This window comes from Narcine bancroftii, chromosome 3 (genome assembly GCF_036971445.1).
Source record: "Narcine bancroftii isolate sNarBan1 chromosome 3, sNarBan1.hap1, whole genome shotgun sequence".
Lineage (NCBI taxonomy): Eukaryota > Metazoa > Chordata > Chondrichthyes > Torpediniformes > Narcinidae > Narcine > Narcine bancroftii.
Window position 1 is genome coordinate 370,762,904 of NC_091471.1, and position 25,715 is coordinate 370,788,618.

Below are 25,715 nucleotides of genomic sequence, written 5' to 3' on the forward strand. Positions count from 1 at the left end.
CTCTCAGAGGTGCTCCAGGCTGCTGTTCTGGCTGATGACCCCAAGTCCAGTTCTGCTCCAGAGACATAAGACAGATCCCATGGTCAAGAATGTCCATCTCCTCTCCGCAAACCCCCAGTACACTTACGTGGAGTACCAGGATGGATGGAAGACACCATTTCTGTCCAGGACCTGGTCCATGCAGTACCCCTCTCCCCAATACTACTGGTGACAGAATTGGGTACCTGGCCTCACTAATGGCACCCACCTCAACCACAGACCGAACAACCCACAACCCCCACATTAACTCTTTTCAGCTACCAGCCTGTCTGCAAAACACTACTCAGAATCAATAGCTGAATCACAGCCGACATTACAAAGGTCACATAACAATGTTATCGGTCAGGCTGACCCTGTATTGGACTTTAATCCACTTCACCCTGCCAGACTCTGTTTTAAAAGGGGTGGAACCACTGTATGACCTGCTAGTGTTATCTAATATGAATGTATTGTATGGGTTGGCCTACCCCTGTACTTGCTCCCCTGGGAATTCCCATAAAGGTGGTTAAGCTGAGACTTCTCCATCAGCACCTGCCTTGGAACTGGACCAGCAACATGTGAGATGTCTGTAATTTATGGTGATTAAAGTCTATTCAATCACAACTTCTAATCTGCTGTGAGCTGTTGATAGCGTATGAAGGATATAGCACCCTTGTCGGGAGAGTGGTGCTCCAGGGTTATTCCCCGTCATCTCTCACCCTCACAACCATATTGAGAGGGCTGCCATCGGGATCGTGTCTGACTGTTCCTGAAGTCAGCAGGCAAATACTCCTGCATGAAAGCCACATCTGCCTTGGCCTTTCAAGGTAATGCAGGTTGTTGACATATCACCAGGCACCTTTCACCTTGCATACATTTAATGTCCTGGTGTTGATCTCCATTGTAATTTGAGGACAACATTCACCAAACATGCAGTACAGTTTCCTGGCTCAGGCACAGATAAGCAGGTAGATTTTGGAATGGTGCAGATATAACAGGGTTATCATGGGAAACTTCACAGATATTGATGGCACCCCCTTACTTCAAGATGGATAGATGGGGCAGAATCTGTCAGGTATGTCCAAGAAGGATTCCTGACACAGTATGTGGACCAGCCAGCCAGAGGAGAGGCCATACTGTATCTAGTATTGGGTAATGAACCTGATCAGGTGACAGATCTGTGACAGAGTATATAGAGGTGTATGGGAGATCAATTTGGAGGTTTGTCGAGCGGGTCACACACAAACACTTTAAAACAGAATTTTTGCAGGATGCTCACAGACTCGTGATAGACTATTTGCAAAAAGCAACAATGCACCAACAGCTTTGTCTGAAAAAGTTTGCTGTTTGGAAGAGCCTGTGATCTTTACAGGCAAAGGCAGAACAAGCTATGCTCTCAGAGCGGGAGGGTGTGAGAGAGAGGAAAGACAGACACTTCAGTTCCAGAGGGACATGCTGGCAAGCTTTGGAATACGGCCTGGTCAAAGGAGAGGACTGGCTGCCTGGTGTTTCCCTTGGAATAGGTGAAACAGAAAGGAACTCTGTGGTGACCTGGAGAACCCTGAAGTTGGCAAGTTTCGTCAGCAAGACACTGGAGTGGCTGTCCTGGAAAACTCTCTCTGAAAACCAACAAGAACCCTCCTGAGTGGTAACCATTTACGTGTTAAGCACCAAAGCCTGGTGAGCTTTATTAATGCTAACTTCTGTGCACAGTACAAGAATTGCCTCCAACCAGTGAGATTGGACTGTGAAACAAAGAACCTTTTTAAAAATTATATACACGTGCACTTAAAATTAGAGGGGGAGGGGTTAAGGTTAACTAAGTCAATAGAGATAAGTTAAAGTTTGATTCTGTTTTCATGTTCAAAGCAACCTTTGTTTAAGTAACCCTTTGTTGTGGTGCATCTCTATTGCTGCTGGGTTTTGGGGTCTTCTGGACATAACAGATCTCTCTGTGGGGGAGCATTTTGGTGAGAGTGACCACAACTCCCTGACCTTTAGCATGGATATGGACAAGGATAAAAGTAGATCAAATGGTACATTGTGGAAGGGCCAATTACAATGGTTTTAGTCAGAAGCAAGGGAGAGTAAATTGGGAACAGATGTTTCTCAGGAGAAAGCACAGATGTAATATGGAGGCTATTTCCCACTGAGACAGGGAAAGGATAGTAGGAAAAGGGAACCGTGATTGACAAAATGGATGAGGCAGCTAGATAAGAGGAAGAAGCAAGCTTAGGAAGCAAAATAAAAAACAGGAAGGGCTCATGAGAAATATATGGTAGCCAGGAAGGAACTTTAAAAAGGGCTTGGGAGATCCAGAAGGGAGAATGAGAAGGGCTACGCAAGTAGGAATAAGGTAAACACTAAGGTGTTTTATGCATACATTAGAACAGAAGGATGACGAGAGTGAAGGTAGGGCCGCTTATGGATAAAGGAGGCAACATGTGTCTGGAGGCAGAGAGAGATGGGGTCCTAAATGAATACTTTTCTTCGATATTCACCAGAGAGGAGGACACTGGTCAAGGTGAGGCCAGAATAGATATTGAGAATAAGAAAAAGTGCTAGTTCTTCTTAAAAACATTAAGGATGATAAATCCCCAGGACCAGACAAGATGTATGCCAATAATCTTTAAATCCTCTTTGGCCACAGGGGAGGAGCCATTGGATTGGAGAATGGCAAATGTGGTCCCCATGTTTTAAAAAGGTAATGGGGAGAATCCTGGGAATTATAGATCAGTAAATCTTGCATCAGTGATGGGAAAACTATTGGAGAGGATTCTTAAGGACAGGACTTATGAGCATTTAGAGAAGTCCAGTCTTCTCAGGGATAGTCAGTTTCCCTTTTTGAGGGGAAGGCTGTGCCTCATGAGCCTAATTGAGTTTATTGAGGTGGTAACAAAAGAAAAATGAAGTTCGGATGGTAAATATGATTTGTGTGCATTTTAGTGAGGCATTTGACAAAGTTCCCCTATTGGAGGCTTAGTCAGAAAGTCATGAGATCTATGGAACATTGGCTCTATGGATTTAGAATTGGCTTGCTTGTAGTGAATGGAAAGTATTTTGCCTGGAAATCAGTGATCTGTTCTGGGACCCGTTTGTGATTTTTATAAATGACCTACATGAATAAGTACAGGGAAATGGCATTAAGTTTGCAGATGATGCAAAGGTTGGAGGTGTTGTGGAGAGCGTTGATGGTCTTAAGTTATAACAGGATTTGAACAGGATGCAGAGTTGGATGGAAAAGTGGCAGATGGAGTTCAATCTGGATAGGCATGAGGTGATGTATTTTGGGAAGGCAGAGTACATGGTTAATGGTAGGATATTAATCAGTGTGGAAGAACAGAGGAACATTGGTTTCCAAATCTACAAATCTATCAAGGTTGCTGCACAGGTTGATAGGATAGTCAAGAAGGCCTATGGGATGCTGGGCTTCATTATTCAGGGGATTGAGTTCAGGAGTCATGAGTTAATGTGGCAGCTCTATAGACTTGGAATGTTTTGTTCAATTCTAGTCACCTCATTACAGGAAGGATGTGGAAGCTTTGGAGGATGTTGCCTGGATTGGAAACTATGTCTTATGAGGGAAGGTTAGCAAGTGATTGGGCTTTCGTCTTTGGAGAAAAGGAGGAGGAGAGTTGATTTAAGAGGTCTACAAGATTATGAGAGGCATAGATAAGGTGGACAGCCAACACGTTTTCCCCCAGGGTAGGAGTAGCAAACACCAGAGGACATCTGTACAAAGTGGTGGGAAGAAAGTTTAGAGACATCAGAAGTTCAATTTTATTTTACCACCAAGAGTGCTGTAGGTTTCTGGAATGCATTGCCAGGGGTGCTGGTGAAGGCTGGAAAGCATCCGAAGATTCCAGTCCAGATGGAGTACCCAGCTGAGTAATAAAATTCTGTACTGACCAACATATTCATGGACACACTCAACATCTCACTCTATAGAGGTCAGCACATTATTGTGGGCCAAGGGGTCTGTACTGTGCTGTATTGTTCTATGTTCCCAGAGGGTGGATTCCTTTGAGACAAAGATCTCCTGGATCATAATTTTTTTTTGGGGGGGGGGAAAGAGGGGAAGAACAGCCCCAAATCTGGTCCTGGACTACAGCCAGTTTCCAAAGCATACTTATTAAATCTACTCACTGGCAGCAGGCAGCCTGCTCACTTCAGACATTTTGTTAATGCAACTGGCTTAGGCATGTCCAAAGGCATTGGTATTTATAAATTATATTTGCAAGTGGCTCGTAGGCCAGTTTTTGCTCATCTCGTACAATAAAGAGGTCAATTCACTGTGCGCCCTCTCAGTGTAACTTGTTAGTCTCCAAATGTACGTGGGTGGGGGAGAAAAAGGTGTGAATTCGGAATGTGAAGGGTCAGCAATTATCTTTCCTAATCTTAAAAATACACGGACCCCTCCAAATCCAACAATTAAAACTTTGGACTAATGGAGAAAGCAAATAAAGGACAACAATGAATCATTCTGATGACGTCACAAAGATCAATAAAGAGCATAAGAGAGAGCAAGGCATTAAGTTAACAAGGAGAAGTCAAAATCCAGATGACTGGGAGAGCTTTAAAAAGTAACAGAATACAAACACGAGTCACTAAATTTGAAAAGGGGAAATCAGATACATTTAAAGAGAAGTTTAATACAAAATGTTAAGAGAAAATAAATGTTAAAGGGGAATGGTTTATCAATTAAAGACTGGTGAGGATTAATTTGCTTGATGAAAGTACACTTAATAATGGGTAAATTCCCACTGAATATTGTTTTTGCTTGTAATCCTTCCATTTCTGGGGCAGTCCTGCATAGCAGGAAATTGGACCAAACATCTTTGGTCTTTCCTTACCTTGGTGCAACTGTTACCTCCCTTCATCATTCACATATTGGCACAATCAGACCACATTATTGTTGCGTAACTGAAAATGAAGAACAATGGTTTTTTTTCTCATCAAGTGTGAAACAAGGAACAAATCCCACAGCAAGTTTGGACCCAGAAAGAATTTATAGGATAACTGGGTTCGATGTTCCTACATTCTGGGGATTTTAGGAATCTTTTATTCAATTTCACATGTTGCTCTTTTATCCACAAGCAAGTCAGGACAACTCAAGTTTATTGCTATCTGATTGTACAAGTACAAACTGATGAAATAGCATTTTCTGGTCCTCAGTGGAAAAACATGCAAACACACAACCAGTCAGACCAGACAAAACTACACATGCAGGACAAGTATTCAGATAGATAAACATTTTGCAAATATGAGGGTCTCAGAGGGTCAGTGGGAGCATTTCCTCTGGTTGTTCAGCATTCTCTCTGCCCGTGGGAAGAAGCTGTTCCTCAGCCTGGTGGTGCTGGCTCCAATACTCCTGCATCTCTTCCATGACAGGAGCAGCTGAAAGATGCTGTGTGCAGGGTGGAAGGGGTCCTCAGTGATTTTGTGTGCCCTCTTCAGACAACAATCCCAATAGATCACATTGATGCAGGTGGGAAGGAGACTCCAGTGATCTTCTCTGCCCACTGTACCACCCTGTGCTGCAGCCAGCCAGGCACTCTTGATCGAGGACTTGTAGAAGGTTGACATGATGGTGGCCGGTAGCCTTTCCTGCTTCAGTCTTCTCAGGAAGTGCAGTCGCTGCTGCAGCTTCCTGACAAGTGAGATGTTAAGTGTCTATGATAGGAACTCGTTAACTGAACACTAATGAACTTTGTAGTCTCCACTCCAGTTAGTCATGTGGAAAAGGATAGTAATTCCTGGCCTTCCTGAAGTCCATGATCATCAGTCCAGCTCCAACAATGCACAAAAATTGCTACATCTGTATTTGGTGCATTTGAATTCAAGACGAGTCCATTGAGTGTAGTGGTACATGCCGAGAGCACGTGATCCACTCTGTAGCACTGGGGTCAGGTGGCACACCAATACCTTCACTTACTTAAGAGATTTGGCACATCAAAGAAACTCGAGTGCACAGGAGTGCAGAATGATTCAGAAAGTGGCAAACCTAACTATATGCAGCCTCCATCCATTGAAGACAGCAGCCAACATCAGAAAGAAGGTCCATCACCCCAGCCCTGCTCTTCTTTTGCTGTTACCTTCAGGCAGAAATCCTGTACTTCCAAATTTAAAAAGATATTTTTCCCCCCAAACATCCATCAGGCTCTTGAGCCTCCCTATTTTACTATAACGATCACCAGTTCAGAACCAAGCAACATCTACACAATTCTAATATCAGTCTTGGTATTAACAGCAAATGAAGATCCAAACCAGAAGTTATTGTCATGAATGTGTCACAAAACTCATTCAGCAGTGGCGATACACAGTGCAAATATTGCCATAAAATTGCAGTTCAAATAAATAAATGAGTGCAAAAAGGCAAACTGAGGTAATGCTCATGGTTAATTATCCATTCAGAAATCTGAATCCAGAGGGGAAGAAGCTGTCCTTGTGTCACTGGGATGTTCACCTTCAGGCCCCCTGCCTCCTTCCTGATGGTAGCTGTGTAGAGCCCATAGCCTGAGTGGTGGGGGTCCTTGAGGGTAAAGGGTGCTTTCTAAAGACACCACCTCGCATAGATGTCCTCAGTGGAGTGGGGGCTGATGCCAGAGATGACACTGCTTGAGTTCACAACTCTAATTTTTTTTGTCCTGTGAATTGACAGCAATTAACCAGTTAGAATGGTCTCCACAGTACAGCTGTAGAAATCTGAAAGATGCTTTAGCGACCTATCAAATTTCCTCAATCTCCTCATGAATTTTAGTTGCTAGCAAGCGACATGGAGGCCCCAGGATAGATCAGAGATATTGACATCCAGAAACTTGAAGTTCTTTACCATTTCCACCACTGACCCCTCAAGGAGGACTGCTCGGTATCTCCCGATACCTAGGTTTTCATATTTATTATATTTTTTCTATTCTTTCTTCTTTGGCTTGGCTTCGCGGACGAAGATTTATGGAGGGGGTAAAAAGTCCACGTCAGCTGCAGACTCGTTTGTGGCTGACAAGTCCGATGCGGGACAGGCAGACACGATTGCAGCGGTTGCAGGGGAAAATTGGTTGGTTGGGGATGGGTGTTGGGTTTTTCCTCCTTTGCCTTTTGTCAGTGAGGTAGGCTCTGCGGTCTTCTTCAAAGGAGGTTGCTGCCCGCCAAACTGTGAGGCGCCAAGATGCACGGTTTGAGGCGATATCAGCCCACTGGCGGTGGTCAATGTGGCAGGCACCAAGAGATTTCTTTAGGCAGTCCTTGTACCTTTTCTTTGGTGCACCTCTGTCACGGTGGCCAGTGGAGAGCTCGCCATATAACACGATCTTGGGAAGGCGATGGTCCTCCATTCTGGAGACGTGACCCATCCAGCGCAGCTGGATCTTCAGCAGCGTGGACTCGATGCTGTCGACCTCTGCCATCTCGAGTACTTCGACGTTAGGGATGTAAGCGCTCCAATGGATGTTGAGGATGGAGCGGAGACAACGCTGGTGGAAGCGTTCTAGGAGCCGTAGGTGGTGCCGGTAGAGGACCCATGATTCGGAGCTGAACAGGAGTGTGGGTATGACAACGGCTCTGTATACGCTTATCTTTGTGAGGTTTTTCAGTTGGTTGTTTTTCCAGACTCTTTTGTGTAGTCTTCCAAAGGCGCTATTTGCCTTGGCGAGTCTGTTGTCTATCTCATTGTCGATCCTTGCATCTGATGAAATGGTGCAGCCGAGATAGGTAAACTGGTTGACCGTTTTGAGTTTTGTGTGCCCGATGGAGATGTGGGGGGGCTGGTAATCATGGTGGGGAGCTGGCTGATGGAGGACCTCAGTTTTCTTCAGGCTGACTTCCAGGCCAAACATTTTGGCAGTTTCCGCAAAGCAGGACGTCAAGCGCTGAAGAGCTGGCTCTGAATGGGCAACTAAAGCGGCATCGTCTGCAAAGAGTAGTTCACGGACAAGTTTCTCTTGTGTCTTGGTGTGAGCTTGCAGGCGCCTCAGATTGAAGAGACTGCCATCCGTGCGGTACCGGATGTAAACAGCGTCTTCATTGTTGGGGTCTTTCATGGCTTGGTTCAGCATCATGCTGAAGAAGATTGAAAAGAGGGTTGGTGCCAGAACACAGCCTTGCTTGACGAAAACAGCCAGGAAATCCAGGAGCTGCTGGCAAAGAAGCGAGCTGGCCCACCAGGCTCACCTTACAAAGCCGTCCTGTCCAGAGAAGAAACAAGCCTTCCGTCGCGCATGCAGCCATCTTCAGCGCAAACTCCGGGAGATCCAAAATGAGTGGTGGACTAGCCTCGCCAAACGAACCCAGCTCAGCGCGGACATTGGCGACTTCAGGGGTTTCTACGAGGCTCTAAAGGCTGTGTACGGCCCCTCACCCCAAGTCCAAAGCCCGCTGCGCAGCTCAGACGGCAAAGTCCTCCTCAGCGACAAGATCTCCATCCTCAACCGATGGTCAGAACACTTCCAATCTCTTTTCAGTGCCAACCGCTCAGTCCAAGATTCCGCCCTGCTCCAGCTCCCTCAACAGCCCCTAAGGCTAGAGCTGGATGAGGTTCCCACCCTGGATGAGACATATAAGGCAATCGAACAACTGAAAAGTGGCAAAGCAGCAGGTATGGATGGAATCCCCCCAGAAGTCTGGAAGGCTGGCGGCAAAACTCTGCATGCCAAACTGCATGAGTTTTTCAAGCTTTGTTGGGACCAAGGTAAACTGCCTCAGGATCTTCGTGATGCCACCATCATCACCCTGTACAAAAACAAAGGCGAGAAATCAGACTGCTCAAACTACAGGGGAATCACGTTGCTCTCCATTGCAGGCAAAATCTTCGCTAGGATTCTACTAAATAGAATAATACCTAGTGTCGCCGAGAATATTCTCCCAGAATCACAGTGCGGCTTTCGCGCAAACAGAGGAACTACTGACATGGTCTTTGCCCTCAGACAGCTCCAAGAAAAATGCAGAGAACAAAACAAAGGACTCTACATCACCTTTGTTGACCTCACCAAAGCCTTCGACACCGTGAGCAGGAAAGGGCTTTGGCAAATACTAGAGCGCATCGGATGTCCCCCAAAGTTCCTCAACATGATTATCCAACTGCACGAAAACCAACAAGGTCGGGTCAGATACAGCAATGAGCTCTCTGAACCCTTCTCCATTAACAATGGCGTGAAGCAAGGCTGTGTTCTGGCACCAACCCTTTTTTCTATTATGTAGTAATTAAATGCACACTTAGTGCAGTGTATTTTGTGCCCCGAGTGGCTGCAGAAAGCAAGAAGTTCAGTGCATTTAAACATTGTACTAATATGACAACCACCTCTATCTCATTCTTCAATGTCTTGAATAACAGGCTAGAAGCTTATATGATAGGCAGGATGGGTCGGAACTGGGAATTTAATCTCATCTTCTATCAAATCTGGTTAACCTGGCAATGCAACAAAGACAGTGAAAACTTCCCAGAATTTGGAGCATTTTATTTTAATGTTCATCACATTTTTTTAATCAAAGCTTGAGTACACAACCAATAAATTGGTCTCATTCTGACTCAGTTAAAGTTTTGGACTTCATCTGATTAATGGAAGTCTGGAAGTTGATTTGCTCTGAACTTGGATTTCATAATGAACAAAGAAAATTACTGAAAACGTTGTTATCTGGTATCACAATTTAAACAGGCTGAAATGTGTCTACAATTTGAAGCATTTTAATAATCAAAACTTACTCCATTTCCAAGACTTTAAATAATCAAATAGGAGAATGTAAAAAAAAACCCAACACTCAAATGCTGGAGATTTAATGCGGGTCTCGCAGCGCCCAAAGGAGGTAAAAATACATAACCAATGTTTTGGGCTTGAGCCCTGCCTCAAGGAATGAATAATAAGCAGACAGGCACCTGAATAAAAGGCTGGGGCAGAGAAAGGGCAGGGGAGGAGAAGCGACCAACAGACCAAAGGGGATGATTGGGATCAGTGGCGTGTACCTAGGGAAAAGAGAGCCTATGGAAAACTCTGAAATTGCCCCCCCCCCATTAAAACCAACTTCAACCCATGACCATCCCTCGCAGCTGCTACGCCATCCACTTTGCCTTCCCTACCTGTCCTCGCTGCTGTTGAACCTGGAAATAGTCCATATCCAACGTTGTGGTGGACTTAGAGATATTGGAAAGTAATCTACACTAACAAACACAACAGCTGTTTTAATTAAAAAGGCCAGCATTAGCTGAATGAAAGCAGTGAATGGTGTTCCCCGTGCCAGGGTGGAGCAGCCAAAGTTACAGGTGTTGAATTGCTGTCACCATCTCCGCAGGCACCCTCTCTTCCATTGGGAGGAAAGGTGACTCTTGGCGCCAAGCACCTGATGGAAGAGAAGCAGGCGGTGGCAGCTGGCGGCATGTGGGATCAATGGCCATCTTTGTCACCCATAATCCCCAAGCAGTGGGAACCCTCTGCATTTCCCTGGCACTGGCTGAGCAGTTGCCACTGCATGGGGGATTGTGGGTAACAAAGACAGCCATTGCTCCCAAATTGACCTGAGGCAATTGACTGACGTTAACAATGCCTTGCACATTAGTCTTGGCACTGGATTGCAAGAAGAATCTTCAAGATTATGGCTTATGTGGTGTCTGTTCTACTGAGATGGACAATCCTTCTCATCGTCCTATTTTACTTCTTGGATGCTTTGAGGAGATGGAGGCTGGATGTGCTGCCTGCTGAACCTCAGCCATGTCCTGCCCTTCCAAAGGAACATCCTGCAGAAAAAGCAGGGGGATATATTTGCAGCCCAACTTTTACATCACCTTCTTGATGGACTCGCTGTCCTACGGAGCTGAGCTGAAGGCATCCAGGTCCACGCTCGATTTTGAGAAGTTTGCGGTGGAGTGGTGGCTAAGGCATTTGGATATCATAGCTGGAGGAAGACCACAAGTTTCTGGCAGTACTGAGTAATAAATACCTAATTGGGGGGGGGGTAAGGAGAAAAAGCAGATTGGTGGACGTGACGTAAACCGTGATGATGAATCTGCAGAAACTGATGTTTCACCAGACAGCAACAAGGAATAGAAGCAAGAGGGCTGTTGCATTACTGTTACAACTTTGTGTTCAGAGAAGGTCTACTTCTCCCTGTTTGGTACCGAATCAGCCAAGGGGGGCCAGGAACACACCAAGCACCTGGACTGGGAACACCCAACGTGCACTCCTGCTCCTAAATAGCACATACAAGCTCACTTTTAAACTCTTACAAGGAATAGTGGGCGAGGACAGTGGTGCCCAGGGCACATGTCCTGGTTGCCAAACCCTATATACACATCGTCTATTCAGAAAATGCAGGTTTCTAAATCTGACTGCTTCTCGACACATTCTCTCCAATCAATAGCTCAGATTTTAGTCCATTACTTTGGAAACACTGGAAGAGTTGACTCGCTAATGAAATCATGACATCAGTACATTGACAAGCATTGTCCTCATGAGTAATGACAGAGATAGAGGAATTTTGGATGTTAGAATCTGATACTTCTGACATTTAACTTTCTAGCAGAATACAGATCAGGTAAAGTCTTGTCACATTATTTTTGTGATATCTGTTGGGAAAGAAAATTCATTAATCTTTACGGTAAAGGAACCCTTCTTGTTAGAGAAGGCAAAACAAATTTTCAAAAGTTATATACCTACTAAATGTGCGAATGACTACTTAGATGGTGTCCACTTGTATGTTATGGAGAAAACGGCATTCGACATAGGTTAGCATCAAGTTTGATCAAAAAGAATTCAATATATTTGTTTAAATTCTTAACCATGCATTTGCCAGACAATACTGCTGAAACACTCATCTTTTTCTGCAAACCCATACATTTGCCTGATACGTTGGGTGAGTGGGTAAATGCAAGGCTGATGTTGTTTAATATAAATAAATGTGAGGTTAACCACTTTGGATAAAAACACAGAAAGATCATCTGAGAGGTGATAAAGGTTCAAGGAACTGGTGTCCTTGTACACTAATTGTTAACAAGCAGCATTATTTAAGAAGGCCTGCCTTGCAAAATAGTTTGAATGCTGGAGCAAAACTGTCTTGTTGCAACTGCTCACTGATTTGATCTCTTTATCTGAGAAAGAATGCAGTGGTCATGGAGTGAATGAAGGTTCACTGGACTGACTCAAGAGAAGGAAGGACTGATGTATGGGAAAGACTGGGTCAGTTAGGTCTCTATTCACTAGAGTTAATAGAATGAGTGGTGATGGCTTAGAAACCTCCAACATTCTAACAGGATTGAACAGACAAGGTAAAGGAATCATGATCCTATGGCTGGGGAATGCAAAAGCATGGATCACAGGCTCAGGCTAAGGCATAGACAATTCAAACATCAAACAGGGACATTTCTTCACCAATAGGATAATAAATGTGCAAACCCTGAGGAGAGTGGAGACAAAGCCATTAAATAGATTCAAGAAATACCCAAGTGATGGTCATCCATAATCATGGTCATACAAGCTGAAAAGATTTAGAAAATAAGGACAGGAGCCTGGCACAATGTTTCATTGTTTTCATGTTTATCTTATATTTAAATGTGCTGATCTACAATGGCTCATGGGTCAGCACAACATTGTGGGCCAAAGGGCCTGTTCCATGCTGTAATGTTCCATGTTCTATGTTAAGAAATGCCTCAAATTTCTCATCCTTACATTTGAATCCTTTCCCAAGCATGTGCCTCCTCTTTCCAAGAGGCATAGAATCCCTCTAACCTCCTGAAACCTGTGTCCTTCCATCCTCAACTTCTAGTGCAGTTTTATTTCAAAAGTGCGTTTTCATCTGTCCAGGCCTTTCATTCTGGAATTCCTCATCTATAGAGAATATACATTGACTTTGAGGGAAAACAGAACTGGGGTCAGCTATGGCTACTTTTATATTTCTTGATCACGTTCAATGCTCTTTCACTTCCCTATGAAACAGTAACACTTGGACAGACTATGGAAAAGACTGCAATTTTACCACAACCACAGTTGAAGAGGAGAACGATATTGGTGGGGGTTATGTTAATGAATCAGTGAATGGAATGGAAAGCAAGCTTATGAAATGTTAGCTCTTCCCTTTAATTATCAGAATTAATACTTTACCTGGAATTTTAATTCTGCTGTAAAAATATGCTGAAGATATCAGAAAGATCAAGACACCCAGGCAGAGAAAAACATTAAGATTTGATCTATCTTTTTTAATTGGTTGGTCAGATAATGCTTCAGACATGGAGCAGGCTGGTCCTGAAATGGAAAAAAAAAGATTCAAGATATTGAATACACTAAATGAGGCCTAAAAATGAAGCTAACACTCCATTTTAGTTGTCTGTATGCGTGAGACACCCATCTCCTCACTTGTCAGGAAGGCCCAACAGTGACTGCACTTCCTGAGAAGACTGAACTGGGCAAGGCTACCAGCCAACATCATGTCAACCTTCTACAGGAGCTCAAACAAGAGCGTCCTTGCCAGCTGCATCACAGTGTGGTACGGTGGCTCCAGAGGAATGGATTGGAGGTCAATCCACAGGACAATAACAGTGGCAGAGAGGATCACTGGAGTCTCCCCTTCCTACCACCATCAATGTGAACTACTGGGATCATTGTCTAAAGAGGGCGTGAAAAATCGTTGAGGACCCCTTCCACCCCACACACAGTATATTTCAGCTGCTCCCATCGGGGAAAAGATACAGGAGGATCAGAGCCAGCGCCACCAGGATGAGGAACTGTTTCCTCTCACGGGCAGAAAGAATGCTGAACGCCTAAAGGAGCTGCTCACACTGATCATCTTGAACTCTTATATACATGAAACAAGCTTATTTATTTGCATCTATGAATATTTGGATTGTGTGTCTGTGTTTTTTGCACCAAGGACTGGAGAACACGGTTTCGTCAGGTTGTGCTTGTGCATCAAATGACAATAACTTTGACTTGACTAGACTTGATATTAAATATCAATGAGACAACAGTGCCATAAACCAAGTGAACTGTATGATAACTTCACTTTACATTTTACAGAAATTTCTGGTCAAAATAGGGTTTCCCTTAATTAACTGTCGCTCGTGACAACGAATGGGTACAATTTTCTGGAACATATGAAATAGGGATTCAACTCTGACAGAGCAGTGATCGTGTGGGGAGTTCACTGAACAGATACCTCAGTCTTAGATAATTCATGAAATTAGTGATAATTTATTACTGGGAGGATGGAAATCTTAAGAGAGCAGAGCCTGAAAGATTTTAGATGACCTCATTTCAATAGGTTCCTTATGCAATCAAGGGTATCCAAATTAATTTGAAGTGCGTAACCAAGAAAGCGGAAATAAATACAAACATTTAACATGTTGCAAAATTAGAAAAATATCAAATTACAAATCATTCTAGAAATAAGGAAAACACAATTCCATCTTTCTGCTTGAATTATGTAATGATATTATGTGGGACAATGCAGAGTAGGAACTGCTTCTAAATACAAAGCTGATGACTTCTGTTTCCCTATAAATTTAACTTGGAATGAATCATGCAAAAAAAACCATTATATTTGCTATTCCTGATTCTTAAAGTAACCCTGAATTCCATTCAGTAATTGTAGTTTTCCTGACTTTCTTCCAACTCGAGGATTCCTCCCTTCACCAGCTTCCTGTTCTTTGCCCTGTCTTGACACTCACATTTACATCTTTGTTAACGATAGTTAGGCTCCCATGTTCCTCACCACATCACTTGGGCATTATCACAATGTGCTATGGACATGGGCTTGCTTCATATAAAATGACTGCGACAGAACTGAAGCTCCAATATCAAGGTTAATTATTGTCATGTAATACTACGTTTAAAATGTAACATGCATGGAATTCTTTAACTTTCTCTACTATAAGGAAGACAGAGTTGCCACTTTGTCCAGCACGCCTTACAGAAATGGGGCCCCAACGAAGAAAGAATTAATGATCTGGTTTACAAGACCCCAGTGCTCTAACCACTGATCTATCAGGGTCTCTGATTACATATCAGTAATGAAAGGTAGTAATAAAATAAATAAATACAAGTTTTTTCCCTCTCAAATCATAAATTGAAATTATTACGGTACAGGTGTGCTGTTGTGTATGCACTCACACAATTAAGACTTGGAGTCGTAATGCTTTTTCATCCTTTACTTCTATTAGACTAACATGGCTACTGACACACAAGGTTATATTTGGGAGGGTGACATCATGACAAGGGCATCATAATGTCCAGCAGAGGGTGGGCTTACACCCAACACTTCCCCCCATCCCTCCTGGTACAGTAAATGCTGGCTGAGCCTCTTCGAACTAATGAGATTACATTGGGCCCAGGACTATCAGTGAGAATTAGAATACATCTCATGAGTAATTATAATTATAAAAGGGAAAGTATTTAATAATAATCAGGGCAAATAGTCTTTAAAGTCTTCAGGTGGTCTTCTTTCTCTTTTGGACCACCTCAGTGTGGTTTGCTGTGCTGGTCTTTGCTTGGGACCCATAGGTATTCGGGTCGGCAGCGACTGCCTGTCTTTGCTGCCCTCCTGGCTGTGTGTCTCAGTAAATGGACTGCTCGGCTCTGCGACCGTCTCTGCCCCCACCACGGCAGGTCCGGTTCCACCTCCTCCAGTTCATGAGGCAATTCATGGACCTTAGTATCGATCAATGCTCGTAAATAGTCAATGAAGACTATTCCACAATCTGTCCCCCACTCGAACAAAGTATGAGCAGGGGCTCAATGTTAGTAAGATTACTCCTTCCACCCATGGGTCTTAATATTGTCTATAATCTTGTACCAGAACCCTCTCGCCCACTTCCAATGTTCTAGGAGAGGTTTGTGGAGATGCTGTTTTTTGCTGTCAGAGACCCAGATCTGGATGATCTGTGAACAGCCTGGTCTGCAGGTTGCAGCCAAACATTAATACTCCTGGCGTGTGTTTTGTGGTAGAATGTGACGTGTTTCTGTATCCCAACAGGAAATCTGGGGATTGTGTGTCCAGGAGGCATTTAGAAGTTTCAGATTTTCATTGCTTTTTGGAATGTTTGTCCAAAATGTTCTGCTTCCCCATTAGCACTTGGGTGATAGGGTGCAAACAAAACATGTCTGATATTGTTGTCGCATGTAAATTTTAAAAATGTTCTGATGTAAATTGAGGCCCATTATCTGTAACTAATCCATGAGGGAATCCATAATTGGCAAAGATTGCTCATAGATAGTCAATCTTGGGATCTGCTTTGGTATTTTTCAGCTGTGAAACGACTGGCCCTTTGGAGTGTGGGTCCACAGCTATTCGGAAAGTCTCACCCATGAATGGTCTAGCGAAGTCGACATGAATCCGATACCAGGGTTTGGATGGTCATTTCCATGGGTTAACTTCGCCTTGCGGCAGTTTTGGCTGCGTTGACTGACGTACTTTGCATTCTCTTACGTTGTTTCAATGTCTCTGTCTATGAAGGGCCACCAGACATGCGTCTGGGCCAATGCCTTCATTCGTACCATTCCCGGATGGTTGTGGTGCAGTACTAATAATATTTGGCTGGAATAATTGTACAGGAACCCCAAAGTAAACATCCTTCTTCAATTGATAGTTCATAGCAGTGTGTGTGGTAAGGTTTTAGATCTTCTGGAATGACTTCAGATTCGGGCCATCCATTAAGGGTGAAGTATAGGATCTTGCTTAATGTTGCCTCTTTTTGGGTTTCCTTTCTGATCATCTGGGCTGTAATGGGCAGTTGTTGAAGTTGTTTGGTTAATGGGTGCTGCCTCTACTGTCCATTTAATAATTTATTCTCGTTGTTCTGTCTCAGGTAATGGCAGGCGTGATAAGGCACCTGCATTGCCGTTGAGTGTTCCTGGTTTATGTTTTAGATCATAGTTATACTCCACTAGTAGCATGGCCCATCTTTGAATTCTGGCCGCAGCTAATACTGGTCGACCTTTGTGTGGCCCCAGGATTAAATTAAGAGGCTTGTTGTCTGTGATCAGGTGGAATTTTTTTCTGTTAAGATAGTGGTGAATTTTTTTTTTATTTTTATTTTTTAAAAACACCAAAAATTATTGCCAATCCTTCTTTTTCCAGTTGGGCGTAATTGCATTCGCTTGTGGTTAATGTTCACGAAGCATACGCTACTGGTTGCTAACCTTTTTCTGTGATCTGAGATAGTAATGCTCCTAGTCCCACTGGTGAAGTATCACACCCGGTGTAACTTCTTTACTAGGGTCCCTTATTTATTGATGTTACTATTGCCTTTAGTTGATCGACTGTGTTTTTGTTTTCTGTGTCCAATACCATGTTTGATCTTTCTTGAGTAATTGGTTCAGCGGGCTGCATAGTGAAGACATATTAAAGATATTTTTTCGGTCCTGATTAACAAGTCCTAGGAAGGACTGTAATTTCGATTTGCTGGTTGGATATGGGGCCTTGTGAACAGCTTCTGTTCCTGATAGATTCATTGGCACCCCCTCGTTGTCGATTGTAAAACCAAAATATGTTACTGAGGGGTGCATGAAGACACCTTTGTCCTTTTGTAATCGTATATGGCCTGCTGTAATCTGGTTAAAACCTTTTCAAGGTTTTGTAAGTGTTGAGTGTCGTTTTGGCCCGTGATGATGATGTCATCTAGGTACCACCCAACTGAGAGTCAATTGTTGCTTGTAAAATCGCAGGTACTGCCTGATATCCCGTAAGGACCGTGTATAGTGAATCGTCCCAGATGGGGATTGATTGTCACATGTTCCCTTGTTTTTTGTTCAATTCTATCTATTGATATGCTTGTGACAAATCTAGTTTTGTAAATTTTCCCCTCTGTTTAGTGGTTGGAACAATTCTTCTAACTTGGGCATGGGGTGTTTGGGAATTTTGAGTGATGGATTGATGGTGACTTTGTAGTCACAGCAAATGAGAATCTCACTGTTTGCTTTTTGTGCAGGTACGATGGGCCTTCATGTTTTACTCTTTTTAATTCAGCCTCAATTTTCCCTTTCATAGTAAATGGGACTGTTCTGGCTTTGAAGAATTTTGATTCTGCATTATCTTTTAATTGCAGTTTGGCTTGAACACCTTTGATTTTCCCCAATTCTTGTTGGAAAACCACTGCGTGGTTGTTGAGGATTTGGTCGAGTTCTGACTGGGAGGTGTCCATGTGGTTAAAATTTAGTATTAAACTGATTTATAGCCTGTCTAGGGGAATGTGTTGTAGCCAGTTTCTTTCGAAGAGTGTTGGTCCCTGGCTATCTACAACGTAGAGAGTGAGTGTTTTTGGTTGCTGATGTTTGTATTGAACATTTTCTAAACCCTTTGATTTTAACTGCCTGTGAATATTTAGCTTTGATATGTCCTTCTGGTTGCATTTAGAATTTCTGAAGAAACAGTTTTCTGATCAGTGGTTGTATTTCCCACAACGGAAGCATTGTTGGTGGGAAGACCTCCCGACCAGTAGGTCTGGTTAATCTGCCATTTCAGAGCTGCAGGCAGCTCTGTATGCAATTTGTAATGTTACGTCTTCATCCATTGCTAAAAATTTTTGCAGTCCCGTCACTAATCTGTCTTGCAGGGTCTGATTTAGAAACTGCTCGAAATGACAGTGCTCTGCCAGTTTACACAATGATGTCAGGTATTCACTTCCTTTTTCTACTGGTCCTGGTCTCCTTTCAAAGAATTGTTGCCTTTCTGCCATTACTGGTGGTTTGGGGCTTCAATGGTTCCTTAGAGCTGTGCACAATTCATTGAATATCTTCGTCCCTGGATCCTCCGGGGCCAGTAAGGTCTTAAGGAGGTCGAATGTTTTGCTGCCCATAATACTGAGGAAGAGGGCACATTTGCAGTTTACGGGACCTTCCACAATACTGTGGGCTATGCATTGGTAGTTAAACCATTCTAGCTAGTTACCCCAACTTTCTTCTACCTCACTGAATTCCCCAAACTTTCCCTCTACCATCTTGGCGCGCTTTCACCTCGATCTTTTGGCGGAAATTTATTGGGGTTGTTAGGTAGTCGTCTCCTACCTTCTGTTGTTTTCCTTCGCACAGTTGGAGCATGGAGTATGTGGTGGGTTTGTTTCATTCTCCATCACCACTGTTGTGTTGGCACTCACACAATTAAGACTCAGAGATGTGCTGCTTTCTCACCCTTTACTTCTATTAGACTAACATGGCTTCTGACACACAGGGTTATATATATGGGAGGGTGACATCATGACAAGGGCATCATGATGTCCAGCAGAGGGTGGGCTTATACCCAACATGGGGGTCAATTATTTTTATAACCAGCCAATTCACAATAGTCCCAGAAATAGTAATAAAAATAGTCATAAAAATGCATTTCAAACAAAGGTAAATGTGACTAAAACTTACTTTGAGATATGCAATTATTTCCCATGCAGACAGAACAAACATAGCTTTTGGAGCACCAGTCTTCGACCAGAGGAATATAGCTCGAGATGTTGTACAATTTATCTTCCCTTTGCACAATCGTAACGTTATTATTTAAGTTGGTTTGATTTTCAATCTTCCAATACAGTTGTGCCTTTGGATATCCAAATGTAGTGCATAAAAGACCTTTTTTACTTCCTCGATCCTTTCTTTTTATCTGTGGAACAGTATATGGAGCTGAAAGACATGATTTACAAGTTTAGCTTTATGTTCATGGTCAGGAATACACACCGAAATATGATAGGATGAGCTGCTTTATCCAAGATACATTAAACATATGCTGTTTTTCAAGTTTTCTCTATATTGTCAGCAAAGGTTTGCATTAATTCGACTCTGTTCAATTCCAATTTGTAGCTTTTTACTTGATCAATCAAACCACAAATGGATTGCCAAACCAAAGCATAACATGGTGAGATACAAGGCAAGAGTTCTCCATTATTTAGCTGAGGTGCCTTTGACCAAATCCAGAGAGAATAGTCACAGGAGTTTCATCCAATGGAAACTCAAAGCCAAATATTGCAGCCAACAAATATTCACAGTTGCACATTTCGAGTGCGAGAGTTTCTGGCCCAATGTACCTTGTACCTGCAAAATTCATATGTTTATAGTTCTCATAATTGCAGTAATATTGGGAAATAATGTATTTAAATTAGTAAAGGAACAAATTGCACCAACTCAATAGCAGAAAGCAAAATGCTGTAACAGTGCCAGTAGCCAGGGTTCCAATCCAGCGGTCTCTAAGTTAACATGTTCTCCCCATAATCTGTGCGAGTTTCATCCAGGTTTTCAGATTTCCTTCAATTGTTCAAATATGTACTGTGGGGGTAGGTCAATTGGGTGTAATTGGGCTCTGCAGGCTTATGGGACTGAAAGGGCCTGGATCATGCTGTTTGTCTCCATTTTAAAAATTTAACTTGCATTTTAAATGATTCATTGAATATGTTGCTATCTGTCATATTCTTCAAATAACAGAAAACTGATATACTTTGTCATGAGAGGGTTTTCTTTTTCTTATGACCCAATATGGCCACTTGGCCCACAAGTCTAGGAATCTGATTTAATGTTTCATCTGAAATTTACATATTCTCAATTATTAAAGATTAATTAATCCACAATCTGGAAGTCATTTTCTTTATTCAATATTTGATGGAACAAGATTTTGCTCCATATTTCAAAACATTTATTTGTAATAACATGATTTGCATATGTTACAATCAGTTCAGCTATTACCCCATCTCAAAATATAACCTTAAATTTTGAATACAGTTCCTTAATTTGAAAATCAATATGCTTTGGGAGAGGAAATGTGCAATTTATTCTCAAATAGATGTAATTTAATGTTTAAAAAAAATAGAAACTACGATATCACCCACCTTTAAACACCAAACTGATGGATGCTTTGGCATGGCCACGATCTGTTTGCATCTGGAATTCATATTCCCCCTCATCGAATGGTTGTGTTTTTTCAATTATGAGTGCCAGATCTTGTGAATCTTGACGACGCAATTTAGCTCGACCCCAAGCTCCAGTATCATTTTCTTTCAAGGTAAATATGAGTGTATCATTTTCTTCTTCATGCAGTTTTACGACATCAAGTGTAATCAGATGTGTGGCATCCGTTTGGCATGGTAATATAGTGTCCTCATTGAATATTCCCGTTACTGACTCATCACAATTCAACTTCAAAAACACTGAAAAATCGTCAACTTTCATTACCATCTATTGGAAGTTTAACAATCAATGTTGAATGAGCTCCTTATTGAGAACATGACTTACCTTTTGCAGAATATGCTCTTATGCACATGATGAAATAAAACAAAAATATGGAGCATAAACCCATTTCCAGAATCCGTTCACCTACTGGTTTAAGGACAAGAGAGAAAATTTGTCAAAATCTCATCCATCTAATATGTACTGATATGTATCTAAAGGTACTGATGGAAATTTACTTTTACAAAATTAATCACAACTTCATATTCCATCATGCAGGTTTTACACAATTAAATTGATTGCATAAGCCCCACACCTTTGAGGCTCTTTCACATAGCTTTCATTCTGCAAACATCTATCAGGTAGGTGTTGTCAGAGCTGGTGGAAGAATAATCACCTTGACTCTGCAAATGTATCCAGGAAAAGGAACATGCTCAAACCCTGCTGCTAGTTTCACAGTCACTAACAATAAGGCACAAGGAGAAGGAGGAAGGATGAGTGTGAAGGCAGTTTTCTGCTCCCTTTGTCACATGTGGGAAGTTATGGAGTCTTTTAACCTCCCGGATGTCCACATGTGCACTAAGTGTGCTGAGCTGCAGTGTCTAAGGGTCTGAGTCAGGGACCTTGAACTGCACCTCGATGACCTCGCCTTGGTCAGGGAGAGCGAGGCAGTCATAGATAGGAGTTATAGTCTGGTGGTCACTCCTGGCCCACGGGAGAAAGGGCAGTGGGTTACTGTTAGGAAGAAATAAAGAGCAAGGTCAGGTTCCAGAGAGAGCATCTGAGCCTGAAATCCTAGAAATAGGTACTCCTCCTTGAGTACTGAGGAAGGGGAATAGTCAGGCTAAGGTAGGCAGAGGGTTAGCCTCTGTAGCCCAGAAAGGAAGTATTAGAAAGAATAGAGCGATAGTTATAGGGGACTCGTTGGTGAGGTGGATAGACAGAGGTTTTTATGGAAGAGATAAAGAAAACCAGATGGTGGTTTGCCTCCCTGATGCCAGGGTCCAGGATGTGGCTACACGAGTCCAGAACATCCTAAAGGGGGAAGGGAAAGAGCCTGAGGTCATGGTTTAAGTTGGTACCAACGACATTGGTAGGAAGGAAGAAGTGGTCTTGCAAAATTAATATAAGGAGTTAGGCAGGGAGCTCAGAAGAAGGACCACTAAGGGTGTAATCTCCGGATTATTTCCTGTACCACATGATAGTGAGGGCAAAAATAGTCAGGTGGAGAATGAATGTGTGGCTGAAGGGGTGGAGTAAAAGACAGGGTTTTAAATTCTTGGAACACTGGGATCGTTTCTGGGGGAGATGGGACATCTACTGTAAGGATGGGTTACATCTAAATCCCAGGGGTACCAGTCTCCTGGCAGGGGCATTTGCTAGGGCTTTAAACTAGTAAGTGAGGTGGCATTTGCTAGGGCTTTAAACTAGTAAGTCAAGCGCTGAAGAGCTGGCTCTGAATGGGCAACTAAAGCGGCATCATCTGCAAAGAGTAGTTCACGGACAAGTTTCTCTTGTGTCTTGGTGTGAGCTTGCAGGCGCCTCAGATTGAAGAGACTGCCATCCGTGCGGTACCGGATGTAAACAGCGTCTTCATTGTTGGGGTCTTTCATGGCTTGGTTCAGCATCATGCTGAAGAAGATTGAAAAGAGGGTTGGTGCGAGAACACAGCCTTGCTTCACGCCATTGTTAATGGAGAAGGGTTCAGAGAGCTCATTGCTGTATCTGACCCGACCTTGTTGGTTTTCGTGCAGTTGGATAATCATGTTGAGGAACTTTGGGGGACATCCGATGCGCTCTAGTATTTGCCAAAGCCCTTTCCTGCTCACGGTGTCGAAGGCTTTGGTGAGGTCAACAAAGGTGATGTAGAGTCCTTTGTTTTGTTCTCTGCACTTTTCTTGGAGCTGTCTGAGGGCAAAGACCATGTCAGTGGTTCCTCTGTTTGCGCGAAAGCCGCACTGTGATTCTGGGAGAATATTCTCAGCGACACTAGGTATTATTCTATTTAGTAGAATCCTAGCGAAGATTTTGCCTGCAATGGAGAGCAACGTGATTCCCCTGTAGTTTGAGCAGTCTGATTTCTCGCCTTTGTTTTTGTACAGGGTGATGATGGTGGCATCACGAAGATCCTGAGGCAGTTTACCTTGGTCCCAACAAAGCTTGAAAAACTCATGCAGTTTGGCATGCAGAGTTTTGCCGCCAGCCTTCCAGACTTCTGGGGGGGATTCCATCCATACCTGCTGCTTTGCCACTTTTCAGTTGTTCGATTGCCTTATATGTCTCATCCAGGGTGGGAACCTCATCCAGCTCTAGCCTTAGGGGCTGTTGAGGGAGCTGGAGCAGGGCGGAAACTGCCAAAATGTTTGGCCTGGAAGTCAGCCTGAAGAAAACTGAGGTCCTCCATCAGCCAGCTCCCCACCATGACTACCAGCCCCCCCACATCTCCATCGGGCACACAAAACTCAAAACGGTCAACCAGTTTACCTATCTCGGCTGCACCATTTCATCAGATGCAAGGATCGACAATGAGATAGACAACAGACTCGCCAAGGCAAATAGCGCCTTTGGAAGACTACACAAAAGAGTCTGGAAAAACAACCAACTGAAAAACCTCACAAAGATAAGCGTATACAGAGCCGTTGTCATACCCACATTCCTGTTCGGCTCCGAATCATGGGTCCTCTACCGGCACCACCTACGGCTCCTAGAACGCTTCCACCAGCGTTGTCTCCGCTCCATCCTCAACATCCATTGGAGCGCTCACACCCCTAACGTCGAGGTACTCGAGATGGCAGAGGTCGACAGCATCGAGTCCACGCTGCTGAAGATCCAGCTGCGCTGGATGGGTCACGTCTCCAGAATGGAGGACCATCGCCTTCCCAAGATCGTGTTATATGGCGAGCTCTCCACTGGCCACCGTGACAGAGGTGCACCAAAGAAAAGGTACAAGGACTGCCTAAAGAAATCTCTTGGTGCCTGCCACATTGACCACCGCCAGTGGGCTGATAACGCCTCAAACCGTGCATCTTGGCGCCTCACAGTTTGGCGGGCAGCAGCCTCCTTTGAAGAAGACTGCAGAGCCCACCTCACTGACAAAAGGCAAAGGAAGAAAAACCCAACACCCAACCCCAACCAACCAATTTTCCCTTGCAACCGCTGCAATCGTGTCTGCCTGTCCCGCATCGGACTGGTCAGCCACAAACGAGCCTGCAGCTGACGTGGACTTTTTACCCCCTCCATAAATCTTCGTCCGCGAAGCCAAGCCAAAGAAAGAAACTAGTAAGTGAGGTGGCATTTGCTAGGGCTTTAAACTAGTAAGTGAGCCCACCTCACTGACAAAAGGCAAAGGAGGAAAAACCCAACACCCAACCCCAACCAACCAATTTTCCCCTGCAACCGCTGCAATCGTGTCTGCCTGTCCCGCATCGGACTTGTCAGCCACAAACGAGCCTGCAGCTGACGTGGACTTTTTACCCCCTCCATAAATCTTCGTCCGCGAAGCCAAGCCAAAGACAAACTAGTAAGGTTGAGGACAAGGGTTCGTGCCAGGGAGGATAGTAATAACAAAATCATTAGGCAAAGAAAAAAGGCTTTTTCACACAATCTGGAGGTGGAACAGCAGCAGGTGATAAATAGTGGCCGTAGTAACAATTGTAGAGAGGGTGAGAGGCAGAAAGTTAAAGGTGGAAGATCTCTGAGATGCATTTATTTCAATGCAAGGAGTGTGGTAAATAAGGTGGATGAACTAATGGTGTGGATTGACATGTGGCCTTATGATGTGATAGCAATAAGTGAGACATGGTTGGAAGAAGGTTGTGACTGGCAGCTAAATATTCCAGGATTTTGCTGCTTTAGACATGATAGAATTGGCGGGTATGAGGGGGAGGTGTGGCGTTGCTTGTCAGGGAAGATATTACAGCAGTGCTGAGGCAAGATAGACTGGAGGACTCATCACGTGAGGCTCTGTGGGTTGAACTAGAAAATAAGAAAGGTGAGGCTACAAATATAGGGGTATAATTTAGGCCACCAAAAAAGGATAGGGAACCGGAAGAGCACATGTGCAGGGAAATAACTGAGATGTATAGTAGAAATAGGGTTGTGATAGTTGGGGATTTCAATTTTCTGAACATTGATTGCTTTTTACACCAGTAGGTTGAAGTGCCTACTAGAGGGGAGGCAGAGTTAGATCTATTGTTAGGGAACAGAATGGGGCAGGTGATGGAAGTGTACGTTGGTGAGAACCTTGGATCCAGTGATCATGGGTCCATTAGCTTCAACTTAAATATGGAAAGGGATAGGTCAGGTCTGAGGTTGAAGGTCTTCAAGTGGGAGTAGGTTAGATTTGAAAAAATGAGAAGGGATTTGCAGAAAATTATATGGGCTGATCTTTTTACTGGAAAAGATGTAGAGGAGATTTGGAGGGTATTTAAAGAAGAGATATTGAGAGCACAGGTTCTTTACATGCCAGTCAGATCGAAAGACAAAGCCAAAAGCCTAAGGGAACTGTGGTTTTCTGGAAAAATAAGGAAGTTGGTTCGGGATAAGAGGGGGACATTTACTAAATTTAAGATGAAAAAAATGGATAAG

At 43.4% G+C, this 25,715-nt stretch overlaps 1 protein-coding gene across 3 annotated transcripts in view; it reads right to left on the minus strand.

Annotated features, from left to right (window-relative positions):
- LOC138759603 (uncharacterized) overlaps positions 1–25,715 on the minus strand; it is a 374,892-nt gene that overhangs the window by 11,986 nt on the left and 337,191 nt on the right. For 2 of the 3 annotated variants that reach the window (XM_069930320.1, XM_069930319.1), the window contains exons 13-16: positions 21,195–21,278; positions 20,792–21,109; positions 19,341–19,595; positions 13,098–13,238 (exon numbers count right to left, since the gene is read on the minus strand). In XM_069930320.1, the coding sequence (XP_069786421.1) occupies positions 13,098–13,238; positions 19,341–19,595; positions 20,792–21,109; positions 21,195–21,278 (798 nt within the window). Of the gene's footprint in view, positions 1–9,547; positions 10,942–13,097; positions 13,239–19,340; positions 19,596–20,791; positions 21,110–21,194; positions 21,279–25,715 lie in introns of those variants that run through there. The other variant, XM_069930317.1, reaches the window with a different exon arrangement.